General features: G+C 40.1%; 1 protein-coding gene across 2 annotated transcripts in view; it reads left to right on the forward strand.

Annotated features, from left to right (window-relative positions):
* Positions 1-22,170, forward strand: part of jag2b (jagged canonical Notch ligand 2b) — a 54,349-nt gene that overhangs the window by 14,631 nt on the left and 17,548 nt on the right. For both annotated transcript variants that reach the window (XM_061746448.1, XM_061746449.1), the window contains exons 3-7: positions 7,806-7,860; positions 13,548-13,805; positions 14,753-14,813; positions 16,889-17,019; positions 21,183-21,302. In XM_061746448.1, the coding sequence (XP_061602432.1) occupies positions 7,806-7,860; positions 13,548-13,805; positions 14,753-14,813; positions 16,889-17,019; positions 21,183-21,302 (625 nt within the window). The remainder of the gene's footprint in view (positions 1-7,805; positions 7,861-13,547; positions 13,806-14,752; positions 14,814-16,888; positions 17,020-21,182; positions 21,303-22,170) is intronic.

Raw genomic sequence — 22,170 nt, forward strand, 5'->3', positions numbered from 1 at the left:
TGCTGCGCCTCAGTCAGGCTCCCTGTTGCCTCCAGTCCAGGAATTGGTCCATTAAGGTTTCTGAAGCATGCTTATTGCCCTGGTAGCTCTTGGACTCGAGGCGAATTAGCGCCAGAGGAAGTAATTAACAAATGTGCAAGAGGACAAAACCTGCTCATTGTCTGAAACTTTTGTGTCCTGGCTCTGACAGTGTTCAATAATCATGCCCATGACAGCACTTTAACACTAATATTTTCCCTGTTTTTGTTTGATTGGTTTTCCCCATTCTTTTAAAATGGGGAAATTAAAGCCAACTTAGCCTGTGTCTTAGCTGTATCACCCTCAAACTCCCATGTGGTTTGCTGGAAATTAATTCACCATTTTATGCAAACGAGTGTGGACGTTTGTTTTTAGTTTTATATGTTGAATAGTGTTGGATCGTGCTGGTTAATTAACACCAGGATGGGAGGGGTTTGTTGTATTGGAACTGCATGGGTAATGACCCTGTTGGCATAGTAGCAGCATGCTTAATGGACCGTGTGTGAGTGCGCACAGTCGGTATGCACCAACCAGCCAAATGGCTTGCGACATCTCTTGGCACAGATGTCTGGCGGCCAGAACTCGTAGCGTTCCTCCTCTCAAACCAGCAAGAAACGATTCAAACAATACGACCTATGTTAATCTCCTCCCTCAACCACACATGAGGTTATAGATTTAAGTGTTTGACAGTTTTTGATTTTGCACTTTGAATCACCTTGTTGTTGAATTGTGCTGTGCAAATAAACTTGCCTTCCCATTTTTCTTTTCATTTTACTCATTTAGAAATTAATAAAATTCACTGGTAGGGGTTTTGCACTTCAGTACCCGGGAAGCCTTTAGTTGAGGTTGTATGCTAACCAGAGGCGACTTTGCCACAATAGATCTGAAATTACTGGATGTGCTTGGATTTTCTGAAAATTGTGAAAATTTTTCTGCAAGTCTTAACATTCTAAGAGACTTCTGTTATCATTAAATGCTAATCTCTCGACTTTATTTAGGTGCTGCACTGTTCAGTACATGTTGGATAGGGTCAAATGTCCACCATCCTCTGCCTGTCAAAATAAAAGGCACATATGTTGATATTTTGCCGTTTAAAAAGTCTATTTTCCATCCAGTCCACCTGAACAGATTGAGATGTCTGAGGAGAGATTTGCATTTCAGGGCACGGTCCTGGCAGAGGTGTTTTAAAAAGCAGGCTAGGCTCTGATCTACCTTTTTAACAGATTGGCCTCGACAAGCTGCCACCTACAGTTCTCAAAACTAGGGCTGTACAATTTTGGAAAAATGTAATTATAATGGTATTGGTATTATTTTCCTCAAATATTGCTATTTTAATATGCATTTTTTTTCCCACTTTTAATACATTTAGTATAACATGTTCTTCCCATAGACTAGGCATCTTTATTTCAAGTCTTACTGTTTTTTTTAGATGGAATGTTTTAATCAGAATAATCCTAGTTTGAGCAGTTGAAGTTTTGTTTGTCTTTTTTACTGAACCTGGTCTTAGGCCTTATTGCTCTAAAATGCGGTGGAACAGTCCTTTGGTCCTGTGATTCAGAAACTAACTTCAGTGTTAGCAGAGATCGCTCTTGCTTAATTTAAAAATGGGACAGTTAAACTGATCAAACGGCTCAAAGAAGTGTAATACCGATTTGATATCACTTGTCTAGGCACCTCTTTTACAAGTTACGACGTCCGACTCACACGAAGGGGGAAAAAAAAAGGGTAAATCAGCATCACGCTTTAGAGTATTATGGTTTTAATCAGGGCACTGATAGGCAGATGGTTATTAGTTACCAATATGCTACCCCGATAAAATGACCATCAAAGAGGTTTATTGGTGTCATTGTGGAAAATATGGTTTTGAGTAATAAAAAAAAAGACAGAATCATGAGAAATGTTTGTTCTTAATGCGCACTCATGCAGCTTGTGTCCTAACCCAGAACAAATTAAACTTCTGCTGTACCGTGTCGTGGACCCAGACTCGGCCATTGCACTAGCCCCACATTTTTAGCTAAGGACGCGGTTAACGCCCGATTGAGTTTCCCGAACAGTTTGAAATTCAGCTAATATGGAGGAACACTTTCAAAAGATGAAAAGCTGATGTAGTGCTCTGCTTACTAGCGTCACGTGATAACCTTGTAATCGCTCCTGTTGTGATTACAAAATCGCCTTATATGATATTGTGATATTATCACAAATGTACTCAAAAGCAAAGTATACTCCTGTTCCTCTAGAAACATCTGAGGTTATCTTTACAGTGTGAATTTTGTGATATCAACCCTTTCTGATGTGTTTTGCAAAAATGTGATGGCCATTTCAGGATTGAATTAATTTTAAATCTTTTTTTTTTCTCTCTCTCTTTGAAGATCGGTGTTGAAATTTGCCATTTTCAAAAGATCATCTTTTTTTTTTTTCCAATTGTCTTTTCCGTTCAGTGTAACTCGTCTATGCAGCAATCATGAACACAGTCATAGTAAAACCAAAAATTGGGATTGACGTCACAGATTAATGAAGATTACAACCAGCAATTACAGGCCATGGTATGAATCATGTTGACCTGATTTCCTATTAGAAGGCAATAAATCAGGGCCTGTCGGTGAAAACTCCCTGTGGAGGAGTCGTGAACAAGCAGGTAGATTTCAGGTCATCTCTTGGGGACATAAGAAACAAACATAGCTGGAAGTTATACTGTTTTTATAGGAAGCAGTACTTTGAATTATAGCAAAAAAAAAAAAAATCATCTAGGAATGACTCTCAAAGCTCAATCAACACTTCAAATCCCAGCTTTCCCCAAGAGACAGATAAGTCAATCAAAGCTTGAATTTAACACATACACGTACCCTCCAATGGTGCTGAACTGTTGGCAGACTGGGATCAGGCATGGGATTACGCACCAGGCCAGGATCTCACATTCTTAGTATTCTTCAAATGCAAACACACATCGCCCCACATGCACAGGGCTGACCCCTCTTTTCAAAACGAAGCGTGCAGATCCCATGCTTAGTGACCCCAGCCTGCCCCAGCTTCCACTTCCCTCCACCACTTCTCTCTGGTCCCAGTCCCTTTTTTTTTTTTTTATATATTTCAATGGCTACCTTCCACTCATCCGTCCACCCCTTCATCTGGCGTGGGAACCTCCACCTGTGAGTCTCCCCAGGCAAGCACTTCAGCTGCCTTCACAATTGTGGCCCATTGTTATGGTTCTTGGTGTTACTGGAATTCAGTAGAAAGATGTAGTGTGATTCCGCTGTAGCATCCATGCTACATCAAGCAAGCACAGACCCCATGACACATAAACATCCCTTTTTATTCCCCCACCATACCCCTCCCTTTTGACTTGAAAACTAGGATTCCTCTGAGCAAATCCCCTAATCCATTAGAACGGTAGGATAGGGTTTTGGAGATTTGACCTGCAGTGGATTCTTTGTAGTTTCAAATAAGTATCCCACACTTTTCAAATGTACTTGTAGTGCACATTGAATTGGGGGGTATAGTGTAGATTAATCAGATCAGGATATTTTGAGTTGGAGCACAGTTGGACAGAGTTTAAGACTCCAGCAGGAACCACTGGGCCTGTTTTTATCTTCACTGATGCAACTGTCCTGCTCAGTAGCGCACATGCTGACATGAATTGTCTTCGTGCTGACTGTGTCTCTTCATGGACAATGGTTTTGATTGGAATGGGGGTGAGTTACGGTGTTGGGACAAGGGTCTTTGTTTAGTAGCCTTTTCCCCTGCCCTCCCCCACTTCTCGCCTTTATACTCCTGCCCATCCATCTATCTTGTTCCAACCATTTGGGCAGCTGTCACTTAATCCAGCTAATCACAGACTGGGATGGTCTGTGGGAAACCAGACGAGCACTGAGGCTTTGCTCCTCCCTAACTGACTCTGGGGGGCTATTTACCCAACCATTTACAGCATGTAGGCATGCATGCAAACATGGATTTCATGTAAACCCTAAACATCAAAGGTCACAATATGTCCACCTGCTCTTTTTGTGAGCTATCGTACACTTTCCAGTCACTAATGCATGCGTTGCCACTCACTGGTCGTCTTGTTTGGATCGGCAAAGCACACACCCACCTGCATGCTTAGATGTGAGCAGCAGCACTCCCTTTTGTGATTTGTTCCCCCCCCCCCTCTAATCGGGGGGCGGGGTTGGGAAGGGTGGAAAGGTCATAAGGCGAGCTGGATGTCGTGGGATGATGCACGTTCATGTCGCATAATCCATCTTTTGGGCTGCATCTGTTGCACGTTTGTGTTGTATGGGATGGCATGGCATTCTGCAACAGCACCATGAGCACCAAAGGTAGATGTCAAAACCTCCTTGGCCTTTCTCCTGTGACTTTAGCTCTACATCCCAATAGTTTCCTTTTGCTCCAGTCACTTTTGGGTTTTCTGGTATTACTTTTGATGGTGTCATACATCTCTTTCGCCTATGCTCTGACTCACTCCATTTAGTTTTCCCCTAAACCATCATCTTCCCTTGTTTTCTGTTGTCACTGATGGTCTTCCACAATAATACTCCCTCCCCTTCCTCCCACCACAGCCAGACAAGCCTGCTTAATCCCACAGCCCAGCAGCAACCAGCCTACCAGCTTGTTGGTCCCCCAGATCAACAACACAGGCTCACAAATGCATGCGTTTCTGAGTCTTCCTCCCTCTGGTGTCTCTCTATGGCTTCATTCAGTCCCCTACAAAAACATGAAATTTGTGAGTCCGTAAACGAATCAGCCTTCAAAATCAAACATGCCATCGATGAAGTTGCACTAAAGGTCACAGCAGTCACACTGTGGTTACTACAACTGTCACTGGTAGTGATGTAATGAGTGCTATTTAGGTCAGCTGGTTGCCTAGCAGTGTACCCTGTAGCACACCAGCTAGATTACTGCTGTGATGCTGGTTTGCGTGTGTGTATGTGTGTCTGTGTGTGTGTGTGTGTGTGTGTGTGCGCGTGTTCACATGCATGCACATGTTTTATATTTGCCTGAAGATTCATATTTACTCAAACCAGTATCAGGTGTGTACAGAACTGTACATAATGCTCATAATGTTGCATGCTTTGATGACCCCACAGTATGTATAGTGTTTAAAATAGGAAATATTTGAATCTGTTCAATGTGATACAAATATTAAATCAACAGAAAAAGGTAACAGATTGTTAAAGTGGAAATATCTGTTTTTGTTTCCACGTTGGCAATTGTGATTTTACTTTTGTGTAATCAAACCATCCCATTTTACCAGATAAGGCAAAGAAACAGCCCAAAACCCAATGTGTTTAGTTGAAAGTTGCATCATTAAAAAAGAATAAAAGAATTGTCTACTTTTGTTTTTGTTTATTCCCTGATTCATCATTGACATAATCATTTTAACAGAGACTAAACCTCATCCACCAGCACAATACTACTAATACTGGTCAAGTGTAAAGCATAACTTGGTGTGAAACGAGATAATCCCCTTAGCTGCTGATTTACCTCACTGACAACCAAGGACAAAGCCAGTTCATCTTGCACAGCTAATATTGGCAAAGTGACCTTCTTAATGGCCGGTATACCTGTGGGGGCCGAATATTGCACAAAAATATGGCAATACACCCCTTTTGCTAGTGGTTTGAAGTGAAATGGAGTTTAATAAAAATATTTTTGGTGTTAAGTGACTCTTGTACAGAGTGTGCAGCTTAGCATTAAGGCTGGGCCTGAATACTCTAGATGTCTAGATATTTGGTGAAGAGAACACCTGGATTTCAATTTAAGCATACCAACTTATTTTTAAATTGCGTTGAATGTCAACAGCAATAACATATCACTTCATTTTAGCTGTTAAACACGATGGCATGCTTAAAACCTAAGCATTAGACCAAAGACTGAGAAATGCTTTGAATTAAATGTCCACAATTCAGTGGTTTTATCTTTTCATCTAATTTTAGCAAGACATGCAGGGAGCCATTTGAGTTTCACACTGATGTGAATTGGCAACATTAAATGATCAACAATAAAGATTATGAAGATGTTGAAGTATAATGGGGGAATTTAACATCATGACTGACGTCAAAAACAAATCTGTTAGATTTATCGTTTTGTCACCCTGAGCTTAAGGTCTATCTGTATCACTCTTAAGACAGTAGATGTAGGTCTGCATGCCATACAGTTAATTGGAGGAAATTATTATATGTTAAGCAGTTTAATGCACTACTCTCCTCGTGTCTTGTGGCTTGTCTTCCCGTCACACACTTGTGCTTACTGCAGCTTGCTCTCTTATTTCTGAGTCATTGGGTTTCATTGGTGGTGTAACTCAAGCACATTCCTGGGTAAAGGGGCCAAGTTGTATATGATACTTTGTAGTAGCAATGAAACTGATTTTTGCATCATTGTTTGTGTGCGTGCGCGACTCTTTTTAAGAATGGCACAACTATGGCTAGACTGGTACACTTCACTGTTCTCTTTGAGAACACATTATTGTGATTTAATCAGTAAATCAGATAGCAAAATTTACAAAAGCCCTATGTTATTTTAAGTAGTTGAGAAGACCGACATATATATATATATATATATATATATATATATATATATATATATATATATATATATATATATATATATATATATATATATAAGTAATGTTGGTTTGAAATGAAAAAAGTACCACTTTTGCGCAAGCATCAGAATACTTTGATTGCAAAGGCTTTTTTTTTTTTTTTTCAACCAAAATATGCCATAAATGTATTGGCGATTGTAGTTCATAACTTTATAATTTCCTGGGAAAGGTTATTCAACTATCGATGCCAAAAAGTGATCTCTGTTGCTTTTGATGAGAAATCTGCCAACAGCTTTTTAAACCCACTGCTCCTGACCTGACCTGCTGTGGGCGTCCCAGGCTTGAAGGCTGCTTCTCCACACTGCTTTTTCTTAGTCTTCATAGATGTTCAGTAAAATTTAAATCTGGGCTCATGGAGGGTCATTTAATAATACAATTTTTTTTTTCATCAACATATGCTATTGAAAATTCAAGTTTTTATTTAATTTTTTTTTTTTTAAATGTTCCATCCTTCTGATCAGTTTAGGGTCAAATTACTTCTTGTAGCTGCATCCTGAGAGATTGGCTACTGTCCCTTGACATTATGCTCAATAGTATTTTTAACTGTAATCACATGAACATGAAGCTGCTTGGAGCTTGTATTCAAGGGATCTGTGTTCAGTGTTGCACATGCCATATTACCAGACTTAGTTTTCTCCCTGTAAATGGGCTGAATAAGGGTTCTAGTATAAACAAATTAAGATTGGAGATGGCAAGTTTTACACCTGACCATAATGCAAAGATTTTTAAATTTTCCTCCATTTTTTTCACCCATTGCTCCCTCTACAAACCCCGGGCCCTACACTGAGCTCAGTTCTCCATACTTGAGGAGTGAGCAGCTTCTTTTCACCAGACAGGGTGGGGTTTCTCTGGCCGGACGTAGCGCGTGGAAGGATCATGTTGTTCCGGCCAGATCCTCCCCACCCAGATGGGGCATGTATAGCCCACACAAAAAGGCCCTTTCGCCTTTTTTAGAGGTACCAACAAATTGGTGTAGGTTTTTTATTTATTTTTTTAAGATTATCCATCATACTTTTTAATTTGTGTCCTCCTATTGCTTATTACAGGTATAACTTTGGCAGTGTTCCTTGTGCTGTTAATCTCATCTTTGGCTGCCATCAGGACAACTGTGTGAATGCTCATTAAGGTTCACATGAGCATAAATGAAATTAGAGTATTTCATGACCTTTTTTTTTTTCCTTCTCTCCAGCGGGCATACACGTTGATTGTGGAAGCTTGGGACTGGGACAATGATACACTTAAAAGTAAGTAAAAACTTTGTGCACTTTTTAATGTTTTGGCTTTCATAATGTTAACGCAAGTAGATCTTTGACAGAAATCAGAAATACATGTTATTTGAAGCATGTCACTCATACAACCATAAACTGTAGATTTTGAGGAAAAAAAAAGGGGGGGGCTTTGTCACTCAGTATGCAGATCATCTAAAACATCCATCTCAAATGGACTCTCGTAGAAAATGAAAAGGGGGTGGGGTCTGCTGAATTATCTCGATCTCTGTACTAATGCACCTTCTTAAGATATAATCATATTGGGCCAAAATAAAACATTTTATTCCAGGTTAATTTCAATCCCCAGTCCCATCCCCCTGGTATAAAAACGGCAACTTGTGTCTCCGATACCAACTATTGAAATCGTGCCAAACCGACAAGCTGTACTTGATGTGGGTTTTGCATGGTTTGATCTGTAAAATGCTTTTATAACTGCTCTGGTAAAGGTCTGTTTGGGATGGGAGCCTATACTGGTGACACCTGGTACTCCCTGGGACTGAAAAGTTCTCGTATGCTTGGCTTTGGAAACGGACAGATTTTTATGTAAGGACCGTTGTGCTCTTTAAAGCTGAAGAAACGTTTGCTCGCTCGCTTGATTTTTTTTTTTTTTTTTTTTTTTTTGTTTTGGTATTTTGATCTTGCAAGGCACATGTATTTGGATTTTTATCAACATTTGTGATGTACTGTAAACTGAAATCTGAACACCCACTTTCAAAGTGCTGTTTTTCATCACTAACTGCCTCCCCCAGAGTAATTTTGGCGTGACATTTCAGCTACTTATTTTAACTACTTCATCTTGGATGTTTTATTGTAGTTGAATGTAAATTAACAGGAGCTTAATCGTTTCTCTGAGTCATCACCAGTTGAAGACTGTGCACTATAATTTTTGTAAGCTGGAAATTTTTTAAGCTATCATTCCATCAATGCGGTGCCATCTGCATCTTTGAATCAAGGAATTTTCCACCTTTGTGCATTCTCATTGTGTTGCACCACCAGCCACAGCATTAGAACTAGGTATGCACAGATTACCCAGGTGTTTAGTGGAAATGGACAGTTTACAGCTTTTATAACTAGGATATCAGGAACACTTGAATGCAGACATGTCTTCAAACTGGAACGTTATAAGGAAGAAAAGTCGCTGACTTGTTTTAGGTATGAACTCTTTGTGTAGGACCGGGAGCACTGAAGGTTAACAAGCTGCAACTGGCAGTGGGAAGGAATTTAATGCTAGTCTTTTAGAAGACATATCTGTATTAGAAATTCCTGCGTACCCACGCACATTCAGATGTATAAAGGGTTTTTGACCGATATTGGCAAAATAAACAAAGCCAATACCTTGTCAGGGTTTTATCTCGTGTGTATTGTTAATTTGCAACAATACAATTACTCCAGTTTATTTATTTTAAGATGGTTTGTTGGGAAGAAATTTAAACTAGTCATTTGATCCACTTGTATACTTTTAAATGTATAATAAGGTGGGAAAGGTTAGGAATCGATGTACCTTTTTTATATTGATGAAAAAAGTGTTATCACTTCAAGTTTTAGAAAAATGTCAAGGATATTAAAAAAATCACAATGTCTCAAAGAAATTTGGCAAAAATTCTGAAATTGGAAACAGCCAATAAACGTTTGCATCTCTAATTTAAAAACGTTTTGTTGGATATATTGTGAAGGACCATTTCATGTCAAAACAACTTGGACCTGTTTTGTACATGGGCAGGTGAACTTTTGGATCGCCTGTGGTGTCCCTGTTTCTTTGTAACTGCAATGGGGCTAAACAATTACTCAAATTCAAACTAAAATTATGTATATAATATGATTATTTAAATGATGCAGTTTGATGTCCTTTTTTTCACCAGGATGTTGCACTGTAACAAGATGTGGCTTCAGTTCCTCCTTACTGAGAACCATTACAGTGTATAGATACTGCACATATTCTATACTTTAGTCCCATAACTCTCATTTAAAACGAGTTTTCTTCATCTTGACTAAGGTGGCTCTCTTAGTCACTTCTGACCAGCTGTATCCTGTTTTCCTTTGGTTGTGTCCGCTGGTTAGACTCCTGACCAACCCCGTTTTCCCGTCTGAGCAGGAGCCCAGTCTGGGAGGAAGAGCTCTCATTGGCCATTATGTGTTTATGTCTGGACGTAGCTTTCATCTAAGGATGTAGTGACATTTTTTTGTAAGTTTATTGCACTTTTTTTTTTCTGCATATAGGCATGCACATCAATTAATTCTTACCGTTTTGAGTAGTGTGCTCACGCTCAATCATGTGACCTATTTACATGAAGTTATTGCATCCTGTTTTGTCCCAAACTTCAAACGGACTTCCTCCATGTGAACGCAGACAATAGAGAAGAAATGGGTTTTGACATCATCACTTTGATTAGCCCAGTGTATTCTGCTGTTGCTGTATTAATTGTGTACATTTTTGTAGTAATTAGTCCTGCTGGATCTAAGCCCTAAATGTTGTTTGAAACTGCCCCATTAATTTCCTTCCTGCTTCTGACACTTCCAGCCAACCCACTAAGGAGAAGCAAAATATATATATTTTCTCATTTTTTTTTTTAGTTAATTTTTAATAGATTGTCACAGATTTTTAATGACAAAACGTGCCTTTTTTTTCTCTCCCCAATTTCCTCCCAAGTTCAGGCAGGCCATAATTTAGTTTTGCATGCTCTTTAAACGGAAACATGCCTGGTGTTGGCTCACACACCTCAGCTGATATGAGTTTTAATGTCACGGGTTAAAGAAACACAAATGTTCAAGAACAAATCCACTTTTCATTGTCATAGGATGCTCACAAGGGGTTTACTTGTGGTTACACTCTTCTGTTCCCACTGGTCCCACAGCGTTGCAGTTTTTGCAAAGTAGGTGAGTTATACTTAGTTTACATTTTTTTTTCTCTTTTTTGTTTAGAAATGATTAGGCAATATTGAAGTGTATTTTGTCAGCAGATATCCTAGATTCTGCAGGCAAAGATGAAAATAGATTTCACCACAGCAAGTCCATTTACTTCACATGGAGGGGCTCCCTTTTGTCTTCATTACACAAGATTTTAGCCAAATCCTTTTCCCAGATGTAAATTGAAATTGTAAAGAATAAAATGCTTAGAGGGTGACTGCCAAACTGAAAAAATCTAATTAACAAAATGCCCCACTGCACTGTTTATGCCCAGAGTTGGAACCAAACACTGTGAGGCAGCATTCAGCTTTTATGCTTCTCACCTGTGGAACAAACCCCCAGAATGCATCAGGGCTGCTGAAACTCTGTTGCTTTAAGTCAAGGTGGAAAAAAAACAACCTTTTATTTACCCCTGCATTTCAGTAATCTGTCGGTGTCCTACAGACTCCTGACCAACCTTAGCTTCCTGCATCTCGTTTGCTTTATTCTTTTAAACTTGGCTGTCTTTAATTCTGCTTTTAAACTTTTTCTTTTTAATGTTTAAAAAAAAATGGTTTTATATAAAGCACTTTAAATTGTCTTGTACATAAAATGTGCTGTACGGATAAACTTGCCTTGCCTATGGTATAAGTGCGGGGGTGGGAGGAGCGGGCGGATATAAAGTGATGCGTGACATTACAGGTTGTGAGCCATAAAGTTGAACATCTGAGTCATCACCAGGTTCATGTCTGGCTCTACGCAAATCTCAATCCTTGTTTGGGTCCGTTAGTGAGATTCCTCTCCTCCAGCGTCATATCCTCCAATGTGCCTCTCTCCCAGCCCCTCTTATGTCCTCAGGAAACACAGCCGGCTGTTTTCCTTATGTTTATCGTGCAGGAAGTGAAGCGGACGGGGCGACCGGGCTCAGTGTTTAGAGACCTGGTAGCAGAGACCGGCTTCGGCCCGGAGCCCATTGTTCTTTATCTGGCAACTGCCGGGAGTTATTTCTGTTGTTGCTTAATTCTGTCTGACATTGTGTCAGTCCCAGAGGAAAGTGTGTGTTTGTGTGGGTGTTCCTGCTTCAAAATGTCTTTGGTGCATTGAGCTCAAAACCATGGATGGAGAGCGGGGGAAAGAATCACAGGTTCCACTCCAGAGATTGACAACCTTGAGTGCACTTAAAAAAAAAAAAATAAACAGAGAAAAGGGGGAACAAAAAAAGCAGGTGATGTGTGCCATCAGCAGAAACTGGAATAATCTGCAGGCTGAATTTTGACAACATACAGTAGGTTGAAAAATGTGAACCATTTCAAATTATTGGTTTTCTAAATAAATGTGACATCAAATGGGATCTGATCTTCATCTAAAGGCTGAGTTATGGTTTTGCATCAAAACGACGGCGTGCCTACGCCATAGGGTACGCGTCGACGTGCACCTCCCAAAAAATGTAACTACGCGTTGAGGCGACGCAGACCGAGAGGGCTGTGATTGGTTCGCTTGGTAGCAACGCATTTCCGGTTTCCGGTTTGAAGCAGTCGTGAACTTTCAGCGCTCTTTTCTCACGGGGGGTACTGCACCGCGGCGAAATGGAGTGACGGAGAAGTCCGAAGGGTTCACGACGGCGTCACGGTGACTGCGTAGGCACGGTGTCGATTTGACGCAGAACCATAACTCAGGCTTTAGACCGTCTTTACACCTGGAATTAAGATCCATCATGAGTGATCCGACAACACATTGACCACACATAAGTACAGGTTTAAACAGACCCAGGATGATTCAGGACATATTGAGAACAGATCAATGAAACATTAGGAGGTTTTCAGGGCCACATTATTATAGCGGTACATCCTGGGCCACCTACATAACTCTATCGACATCTTCTCAGTAGGAGGAAGGAGATCGGTTATTTAGGTGCACTTTGTTATGACACCACAGTAGAAAAAAAAACAACACAAGCAGGAGTCATAGCAACTAACGACAAATACAACCACAACGCCATGGACTCAGCTGTTAAATGAAGCTGCAGAATTGAAAATAAAAAATCCAACATGCAGGAAGAAAACATTTTTGAAGCGTTCTGTTCCCGGAACTGTTTCAGCTCAAGACACATTTGCCGAATGTCTTGAGTGAACGGATTACATGCATATTATTGCCGCTGTACTTGCCTTTCAATGGGTGCTGTGTCTATTAAATCAGTTTAGAAAGAGCCATAAAAACATTTCCTAGTTAATTTACAAGTGAGGAGTATTCAAGGTGGTCATCAATCTCCCCAAGAGAGAACACCTCAGCAAATGTACCCCAAGTTTGGACTGAACAATCCTCAGAGATATAAACACACTTATAAAAGCTACGTTTCATGCCTTACAGACTTGACTGAACATGTTAAATGTTTAAGTTCATGACGGCACAATTAGAAGAAGTCTGAAACAGTAGGGTCTGTTTGTTTGTTTTGGAAAGGTTGCCAGGAGAAAGCCTCTTCTGTCTAGAAAGAACATGGGAAGAAATCCAAAATAAGGCATCTTAACCATAAGACTTTTGAGACAGTACCCTATGGATACAGTAGATGGGATCAAAGTGGAGTTGTTTAGTCTTATAACCGTTCACCATGTTTATTATCAAACAGAAAACACTCATTCTAGTCATTGAGGGGCAAATGTGAGGCTTTTGGTCATTGACTAAAGCTTTTTTTTTTTTTTACAAAGTGACAAAGTAATGCCCAATCTATTAGTGTTCACAAAACTATTAACATTTGACATGCCACTGTCTTGTTTTACTTTCAGACGACGAGGAGCTGCTGATTGAACGTGGGATTCACACTGGCATGATCAATCCCGGCGACCACTGGCAGACCATCCTGTACGACGGGCCGGTAGCCCGCCTCATGTATCGCGTCAGGGTGCGCTGTGACGAGAACTACTATGGAAATAAGTGCAATAAGCTGTGCGTTCCCAGGGACGACTACTTCGGTCACTACAGCTGCGAGCCTTCAGGAGGTCAGGTGTGCCTGGACGGCTGGATGGGCCCGGACTGCAGGACAGGTGAGATGATGGCCCGTTATACTCAAAAACCCTTTAGTGGGATTGGTCCAAGTACAACACGTCCAAGAAATGATTTATTTATGCAGACAAGAAAGACTATACGATGCAAAGTGCTTCTTTGTGAAACGTTATGAATTGACGTTTGGACCATCAGTGTTTTTATATATATTTGTTCTTCTTTTAGGATTTTAGTTTAAAATCAGAATATTGAGCAAGTTAAAAGAGAAAATATTGGTTAAATCAATATCAGTTATTGATATTTTTCTTTTGGGTGTTAAGATTATTTGTGGTAAAAATACAAATGTAATAAACCTAAACGTCTAATCTGATGGAGGGAAGAAAGTAGACTGTATTGAATATTTGATTCCGATTTGAAAACATTAGCAGCCTCAATGGAAGTTCACAATAAAATAAACAACCTGGAATAGATGCAACTACAGCTGCAGGTTCTGTTGGGAGAGATGAGGGAAGGCTGTAAATTGTCCAACTGATTTTAGACGACAGGTGAAAAGGAGAGGAGCGTTTTCGTGTTTTTAGAGATGTCTAATTCTCACCCGAAACCCTGTTAAGGGTAACATGAATTCTTGAAAGGTGTTCCTCTTATATGGGAGAAAACAAACCAGCTGGTGTTATCTCCTTCTTGGCAGTTTATTACCCCTTTCAACCAGTTCAGAGCTGCTTTAACTTTGAAAGTTTAAGAACTGCTTTGCTTTTCTAAAGACGCAGAGCGACCTCATTACGACGTCACATTAATTTAGACAGAATTTCTGTAGAGGACCGAGGTTCACGTAGGAAACTGATCAAAAAACTTGCTTCCTCTGCTGAATCTGACTCAGAACTAGCACTGGAGTCGCTTTGATGGAAAAGACTCCGTCCTCGTACTCCTCTGACTTAAATCTCAGACTAAACATTACTTCCTAATAATTTCACTTTCTTTTGTTTTCCAGCAATCTGCAAACAAGGCTGCAGCCTGTTACATGGTGGCTGCGCTGTCCCAGGTGTATGCATGTAAGTATTATGTTCTACTCTTAAACACAACTGACGGAAGCTACTGTGCTGTCAAGATCACTGTCATACTGTATGCATGTTTCTTTAATGAGGCCTGCTTGGCATTGATGAAGATTGCTCCAGCAGACAAGCTAAATGTGAGCATGATGGCTTTTAGATTCCTGACAGAAGCTTTTTCACTTGTCGAAGCCTGCTGTTTTCCGTCCCTTGTGGGCATCTCCACCTTGCATCAGAAGAAAGGAGCAATGCCGCTCCTGCCGCCTCGTATTTTTAGCTGGACAAAATCATCCTGAGAATACCAAGTATCTCTTTCACTCTCTGCACTTTGGACCAAAGAAAGGGAGTCAGCGGTGTGTGAATTCGACCACCCCAAACGTGCTGCGAATAGTCAGGTTCCTTACCCGAACACACTGCAGGTCTCCTTGAAGGGCAAGAACCAGGAGAGGATATGAATATCCCACCGAGTTATTTACATTTCCTGAAGTGGAAATGGCAGATAAAATGACGTGGAGTGTCTCTGCAGGCCCGCGTTTCCAGGATGCGGTAGCCTACATCCAGTCGTCATTAGTGAAACCCCCTCTTCCACCTGCCGGATGTAAAGACTCCCTCCCATTCTCAGGAAAGAGGGGTTGACAGAGAGCCGAGGAATGCACTTTGAGGAAGCTTCTTGTCATTTTTCTTTTTTTTTTTGACTCATCCATATTCCGTTGAGCCAACTGCAGCTCAGACATACAGTACGAAAAACAAGCAGGAAAAGTGCAGCAGTAAAGACTTGCCCTGCAGGAACACACATTTAATGACTCCCCCTTGGCACAAAAAGCTGGCATTAAGTCATTCGCCATCTCTATTCATTCTCTTTACTTCATCACGGCTTTATGTGCTTTGCCATGTTGGCTACGGGCTTTGGACAAACACAAGAGCTAGTACGTGCCTGTATGCTGCTCCATTGAGCCTTTTTTATTAACCCACATTCGGCTTGTTCTGACACATGTAAGAGGCTTGTCCTTAGAATCACTAAGATACACAATGCAACTCATTTTTTGGATGAATTAAATAAATCTGTAAACTTTGACATGAGTCAAAAGATTGAAATCCATCTTGGTAATGTTGCACCTACAATTGTGGTGTCGACGAGGACGTGAACTTAGACAAAAGTGAAACCGCAGAATGACTCTTGATGCACTGAGGCTTAAAAAGAGGTAACCTTGCCATAATTCCTCCCAACTTTTTTTTTCTTTTTCCCTGCTACCTCTGTCCATCCCTCCAAGGCTAATCATATACAGTAAAAGAAGCATGTCAAGTATTCCCATTACGCCCCTCTGCTCCCCAGGCTAGAGTGAGTGATTTCCAAAGCCCTTGTCTCACAGAGAGGCAGCGGTGCCGTCTGCAGGGGAGCTCAAAATAGCAGTCTATTGACAAGACAGCTGGCTTGACGAGACCACAGCCTTGGAATAGCAGAGTACAGTCCTGAAGCTGCTGGAGAGTGCACATTTACACTGTATACACACGCTTGTCTCCAGCTACTCACTCTCAGAACCAGCGTGCCACCTTCCTGGCCGCCACCACCCCCCCCACAGACGGACTCTAACCCGAGCACAGGAGCCGCTACAAATATTCTTAAACCCTCCTGCTCTGGGGTGACAACATCTGCTGGGGTTAGTTTGCACCACTAGAGATATGGGAACATTTAAGTCTTGGATGCTTATAAAGCACGGCTATTCAATTTCAAGGGAACAAGCTATGCATAGAATTTTGCCTTTTTTTTTTTTATCAGATTTGTAAATTTATTCTGAATCTAAGGTTAAAATTGTCTTCCTTTTTTCAGTTTTAGAAGAACAAACTTGAAAGAAAGTTCCTTTTTTCAGTTTTAGAAGAACAAACTTGAAAGAAAGTTCCTACTTTGGAACTCATATGAAAGGTTAACATCAGTTGGGTTGTTTTTATTTTTTCAGATACTCTGTTGTGCTTTTGGTGACATTATCAGCAGATATGTAAGAAGGTTCTTGATGGTGAGCTAAAGACGAAGGATTGATGAAGGAAATGACGAGTCACGTTTCCGTATCTGTCTTTGACAGTTGTCACTACGGCTGGCAGGGTCAGTTCTGTGACGAGTGTGAGCTCCATCCCGGATGCGTCCACGGGACCTGCAGCGCTCCCTGGCAGTGCAACTGTGAGCAGAACTGGGGCGGCTTGTTGTGTAACAAAGGTATGCAAGTTTTTTTTTTTGGAGTTGTTTTTTTTCTTTTGTTTTGTTTGGGTAATCTTTTCAACGCCGCCCAGGCAAAACGCTGCCAGTCCCTGCTCTCATTCTGCACGTCGCCCTACAGCTATAGTTCCATGTAGTAAGTGAGCAAGGCATTCAGACCTGAGGTCCTGAAGGAAAAAAGCTTCAAGGAAGCATTTTAGCATCATACACAAATTTCTAAATCAGTTTTTAACGTGTTTTTTAGGTTTACAAGCAGGCTTATTCATTCCTCACCTTCTGTATTTTCCCCTTGTGAGCAGCTTCAAAATGTAAAACACTTTCTAAAACGGTGTATATGATACTGGGATACATTCTTAGCCACTACCTTCATATATTATCAGAGATCACTCGAACTTGATTTTAGTCTGAAGGGTTATGTACTCCACAAAGTATTAATGTGAAGGTACTTGATAATCGGCCATGTTTCCTAAAGTTTATGTTAAAGTTTATATTAAAAGTTTATATTAAAACTTCATTTACACAGTTGAGATGACTTGCAAGTTATCTTGACTGAAAAGAGAAACTGCATTTGTCTGGAAAAAATTAGTAATTGTTTTTGGATACAGTTCAATCAGAGATTCATGCATGATTTAAAAAAAAAAAAAAACTAAAACTAAAAAAAAAAAAAATGAATCTGCAAAGGGTGGCTTTAACTCAGAATTGAACTGTAGATTAGTCACACTTGTGCTGGTTTAATTTTTCAGTTATTGTTTCTGAACTCAACTCCTCCATAAGGTGCAGTGTGTGTCTACTACTTGAGTGCTGTCCAGATATGTTGTGAGAATCACTCATTGTATCTCGCAATGCTTAAGGAAAAGTAGTGTACAACTGATTGTCACTACTTTAACTGCCAGTGACCAATTATGTTTTACTTCTGTGATGGTAGTAACACAGTGAACAGCACCCATACGATGTTAATTCTGCCTAGATCTCTTCAATTTACCCAACCTTTAACTGTGCAACATTTGACTTGTGTGTGTGTGTGTGTGTGTGTGTGTGTGTGTGTGTATAGTGACTAGGTTAAAGTGAAAGAAGAAATAATTCTGGACTGAGAAGGGATTAAATCTTTGATTCCCTTTTTTTCTAATTTGTCATCCTTTATTGCTGAAGCCTAGCTTTTTATGTCAGGGGTTGACCTGACCTCTTCACAGGTGCAAGTTTGTTTGTTTTTTCTTCAAACTAGTTGCCAGTTTTTCTCAAAGTCAAAGAGAAAAGGCAGGCTGAAGGGCATTTATCTCTCTCTGAAAAGCCTCTCTTTTTCTCTCTTGGTTGCCATTTATTCAGAATATAGCCCACTTCATTCTGTCAGGATGCATCCATCTTTTTTTTAATATAAATTACATTCATAGAAATTATCCTTTTGACCAGTGTGTTCACAACAGGCAGTGTAAAACATGGAGCATGTTCTGGACTCCACTATTTCTCTGAATGGATTTTTTTGTTGATGCAGGTGGACTAAAGACTTCAGACAGAACAGCAAAAGGGGTTAGAAATGTTAACGGGTGTAATTCTGGACATGTTACTGTGAAGGAGCACCTCAGCATGGATGAAACCTTGAATGCAGTGCAACATCTGGGGTGCTGTCTTCTGATATCTGCTGATGTTTCATGTCATTTCATAACTATAGTTGTTGCCAGGCAACAGACACTACACCAAGATGTTGTTGTGATGGTCTCGGGTGGATTTAAACCATGCCAACCAACTAACTGTTCATGATTCCTTTCATTTAACTTTGTTTTGCTTTCTTACATGTGTGCCTTCTTACATGTTCAGAGTCTTATTTTAAAAGAAATTGAAATAGGATTCTGGATTTCTTTTGACGACTGTTTTGATAACTAAGATATAGAGAGAGATAAGGGGACTAATAGGTTTGGAATATTTGCTTGTTATATTTTCATGCTTTTCTTATCTGGTGTGTTGTGGTTGTAGTTGGAAGATGTCTGTCCTGTTTCTGAGTGAGGTGTTCAGGTTCACCTGAGAGAGGACAGTCCTGAGGTTAGGGTCTTAATCAGCCTTCTGTGAAAATTACATTTAAGTCATGAGGCATGAAAATGTGAAAACGATCTGAGACAAGAAAAGGTCATTTTGAGCATTAACATTTTTTTTTGTGACCCAAGGGTTTATTAGTGACTGGAATCTAAGCTGATGTATTTTATTAGTTTCATAAAGTGATAAAAAGCAGCATTGGCTGTTAAAAAATTAAACTATAATTATCTATTTACATAGCGAGAATATCAGGTAGTGCATCATTTCAATTTAAGTAACTGATGTTTTTAAATCTCACTTTGATAAACATTTGACTCTGAAGGATGTAATCTGTTTTGGTTAACAACTCTGACCTTAATAAAAGTTCTCGTGAGTTGTGCCAATTCTAGCATCTCTGCGGTAACTGGAAATATTAACACTGGTCAAATTATTTTTTCTTTCTCCTCAATTCACAGACTGGCCAACAGATTGTGAGGAGTATGAGTAGTTTAGGCTTAGCTTTAGGGGATTTTGTGCCTCTTTTTCTTTTTTTTTTCTTTTTTTTTTTTAAATAGAGGTTGTGGCAGACAAAATCACGAACCAGGATTTGCATTATGATTGCAGATAAAATAAAGGTGTTGGGACTGCAGCGTTGAAATTATGTAAAGGTTTCAATACTTTTGAGCAATTATTGTTTGTGTATGATGTGTGGATAGCAAGTCTCAGATTTCCTTGAGTCAGCTGCAGACTACAAGATAATCAGGGCTGGTTTGGTTCCTATTCTCCCTTTCCAACAATCCACCATAAATCATTAGTTTTCTTGATCATACTGTAGATTATCCGAACAGATTTCCTCGACATGTGTTGTGATTTAAGAGAGTGTCAGAAGAACATTTGAGTGTCATATTCATGTTGAAATCATTATCATCAGAGTTCTCTAAATACATTAACCCCTTGCACACCAGATTGTTTCATGGAATAAAAATCATGACTTAAAATGTAAACAAAAAGAGAAATGAGAACAATAGATAAAATCAGTTGTGAACATATGATTTAAGAGGCATGCTTTCTCTCCATTCTCTGACTGGAAACCAGCAGCTGGATAGTTTTACTGTGGAACTGAGCAGCGGTGGGGACACTTGATCCTCCCCCCCACAACACTTGGTCACTGAGGGCCCTTTGGGGAAAGAGAATGGGTCCTGAGATCCCCAGTGGAGACAGATCCCTGCTCATTTATTTACCAGCATCTTGCTCTGCAGCCTGAGGCTGGAGTGGAGGAGTCAGCCCAACATGTGAACCATTCAACTGTATCCTGCAAATGTAAAAAAAAAAAAAATAGGGAAAAAAATAATGCAACCCAAGGAGTTGTTTGGAGTCAAACCTTTGGCGAAGAAACTGTCAGAGCTGCAGCTGGGTTCAGTCTTCATTTATATCCAGGGGTGGTGGAATTTTCTTTTGGGTGCAACATGATGAGGCACGATCAAGAGACTGTGTGCCAATTAAAGAACCAAACCTGATTCATATCAGGGTGTAACTGAGGTTGTCCCACTGCGCAGCGATGCATCACCCCTGGTGCTCTGCCTCGCTAGGAATGCGTTCTGGTAGTTGGTTTAAAGCTGAGAGCTTTGCCCTCCATGAAACCACGTAGCAGTTAATACCAAAGCAAACCAGTCTGAGAGCTTCCAACAGGATACTTACCATTCTTCCTTAAAATTCAGTCAGTGCAGAGTTTGTATAGTGTCCTCAGACATTTGCCCCAAATACAATGAAAAGTGATGCAGATTTTTGTGCCATCTGATTTGAGGCTGTGGAGGAGAATCAAGAGTTTAAACCATGACAGGTGGATATTTTCAACGGGACTTCCAGTGTGTAATCCAAGCTCAGTGGGAGTGGAGGATGTCGCACATCCCCGCCTAAAGTGACTATTTTGAGGGGGAAGCAAATTTGAGTCGGTCGCAACATTTGCTATATTTATATGTGCTAAGACTTTTTTTTTTTTTTTTTTTAATCTCACTTAGTGTAACAAGTTGAGAAAGCTGACTGATGCATAAGATTCTAGGTCACTATTTAGAGCTGCGGTGCTATGTCCTGGAATCCTTATTACGCATTTACTGATTCTGTTTTTAATTTGAACCTATCCTGTTCCTGCTGTTCTCCAGATCTGAATTATTGTGGTCGCCACCAGCCTTGTGTCAACGGAGGAACCTGCATGAACACTGAGCCAGACGAGTTTCACTGTGCCTGTCCTCAAGGCTACTCCGGAAAGACCTGTCAGATAGGTGGGAAAGAGTCCAACACTTTTTTTTTTTTTCCGAAGATCAGTTTTGAATGGGGACAATAGTTTTTCTTATGTTTATTTGTTATATATTAAGAAATGCACATTATCTGAAAGTAATCTTTCAACTCATCCAATGTATCTATTATGTGATAGAATTGATCATGTCCAGTAGGGGTGTAACGATACACTAATCTCACGATACGGTACAAGATATTGAGGTCACGATAACGATACGATATTATAGCAGTATTTTTTTTAACAACCTTGAATGAGGAACATATGACTGGAAAAAATTGTCTTTTATTTGAAAGACACAAAATACAAAACAATGCTGTGCGTTTGCCCTATTGTTACAGTTTGTAATGGTTTATAACTGTTTAAGTTTTAAAGAGAAAGCCAGGCCAAACATTTTCCACAAACTGAACTAAAAGTAAATGTCAGGTTTGCATTATGCATCTTCAGTTTCATACAAGTACAAATATTTTGCCACAAACTTTTTTCTTTTCCATAAATGTAACTAAATTTAAATAAATAAAAGTAAATAAACTATGAAAAGTCCCAAACTCAAAATGCAACATGACTGTTATTTATCTTCTGCCAGAGCTAATATCTTCACATGCTCCAGCCTGAGGCCGTAATGAACCCCGGTATCGTTTCATCCTCCCACCTTTGGGGACGACACAATCTTTAAATCATAAAAAAGATTGATTCATGCTCACCTTTTATAAGTAAAAGTTCGGAGCTCAAAACCCCGCAAAACTGTACTAGTTTCTTCTGAGCGTAGTAAGATTTTGGTCCGCGGGTCGAGGCGCGGTCGTCACGTGATCCCGCTGCACCAATAGGATGCGAGTTACTAGTAAACACAATAT

This window comes from Cololabis saira, chromosome 18 (genome assembly GCF_033807715.1).
Source record: "Cololabis saira isolate AMF1-May2022 chromosome 18, fColSai1.1, whole genome shotgun sequence".
Taxonomy (NCBI): domain Eukaryota; kingdom Metazoa; phylum Chordata; class Actinopteri; order Beloniformes; family Belonidae; genus Cololabis; species Cololabis saira.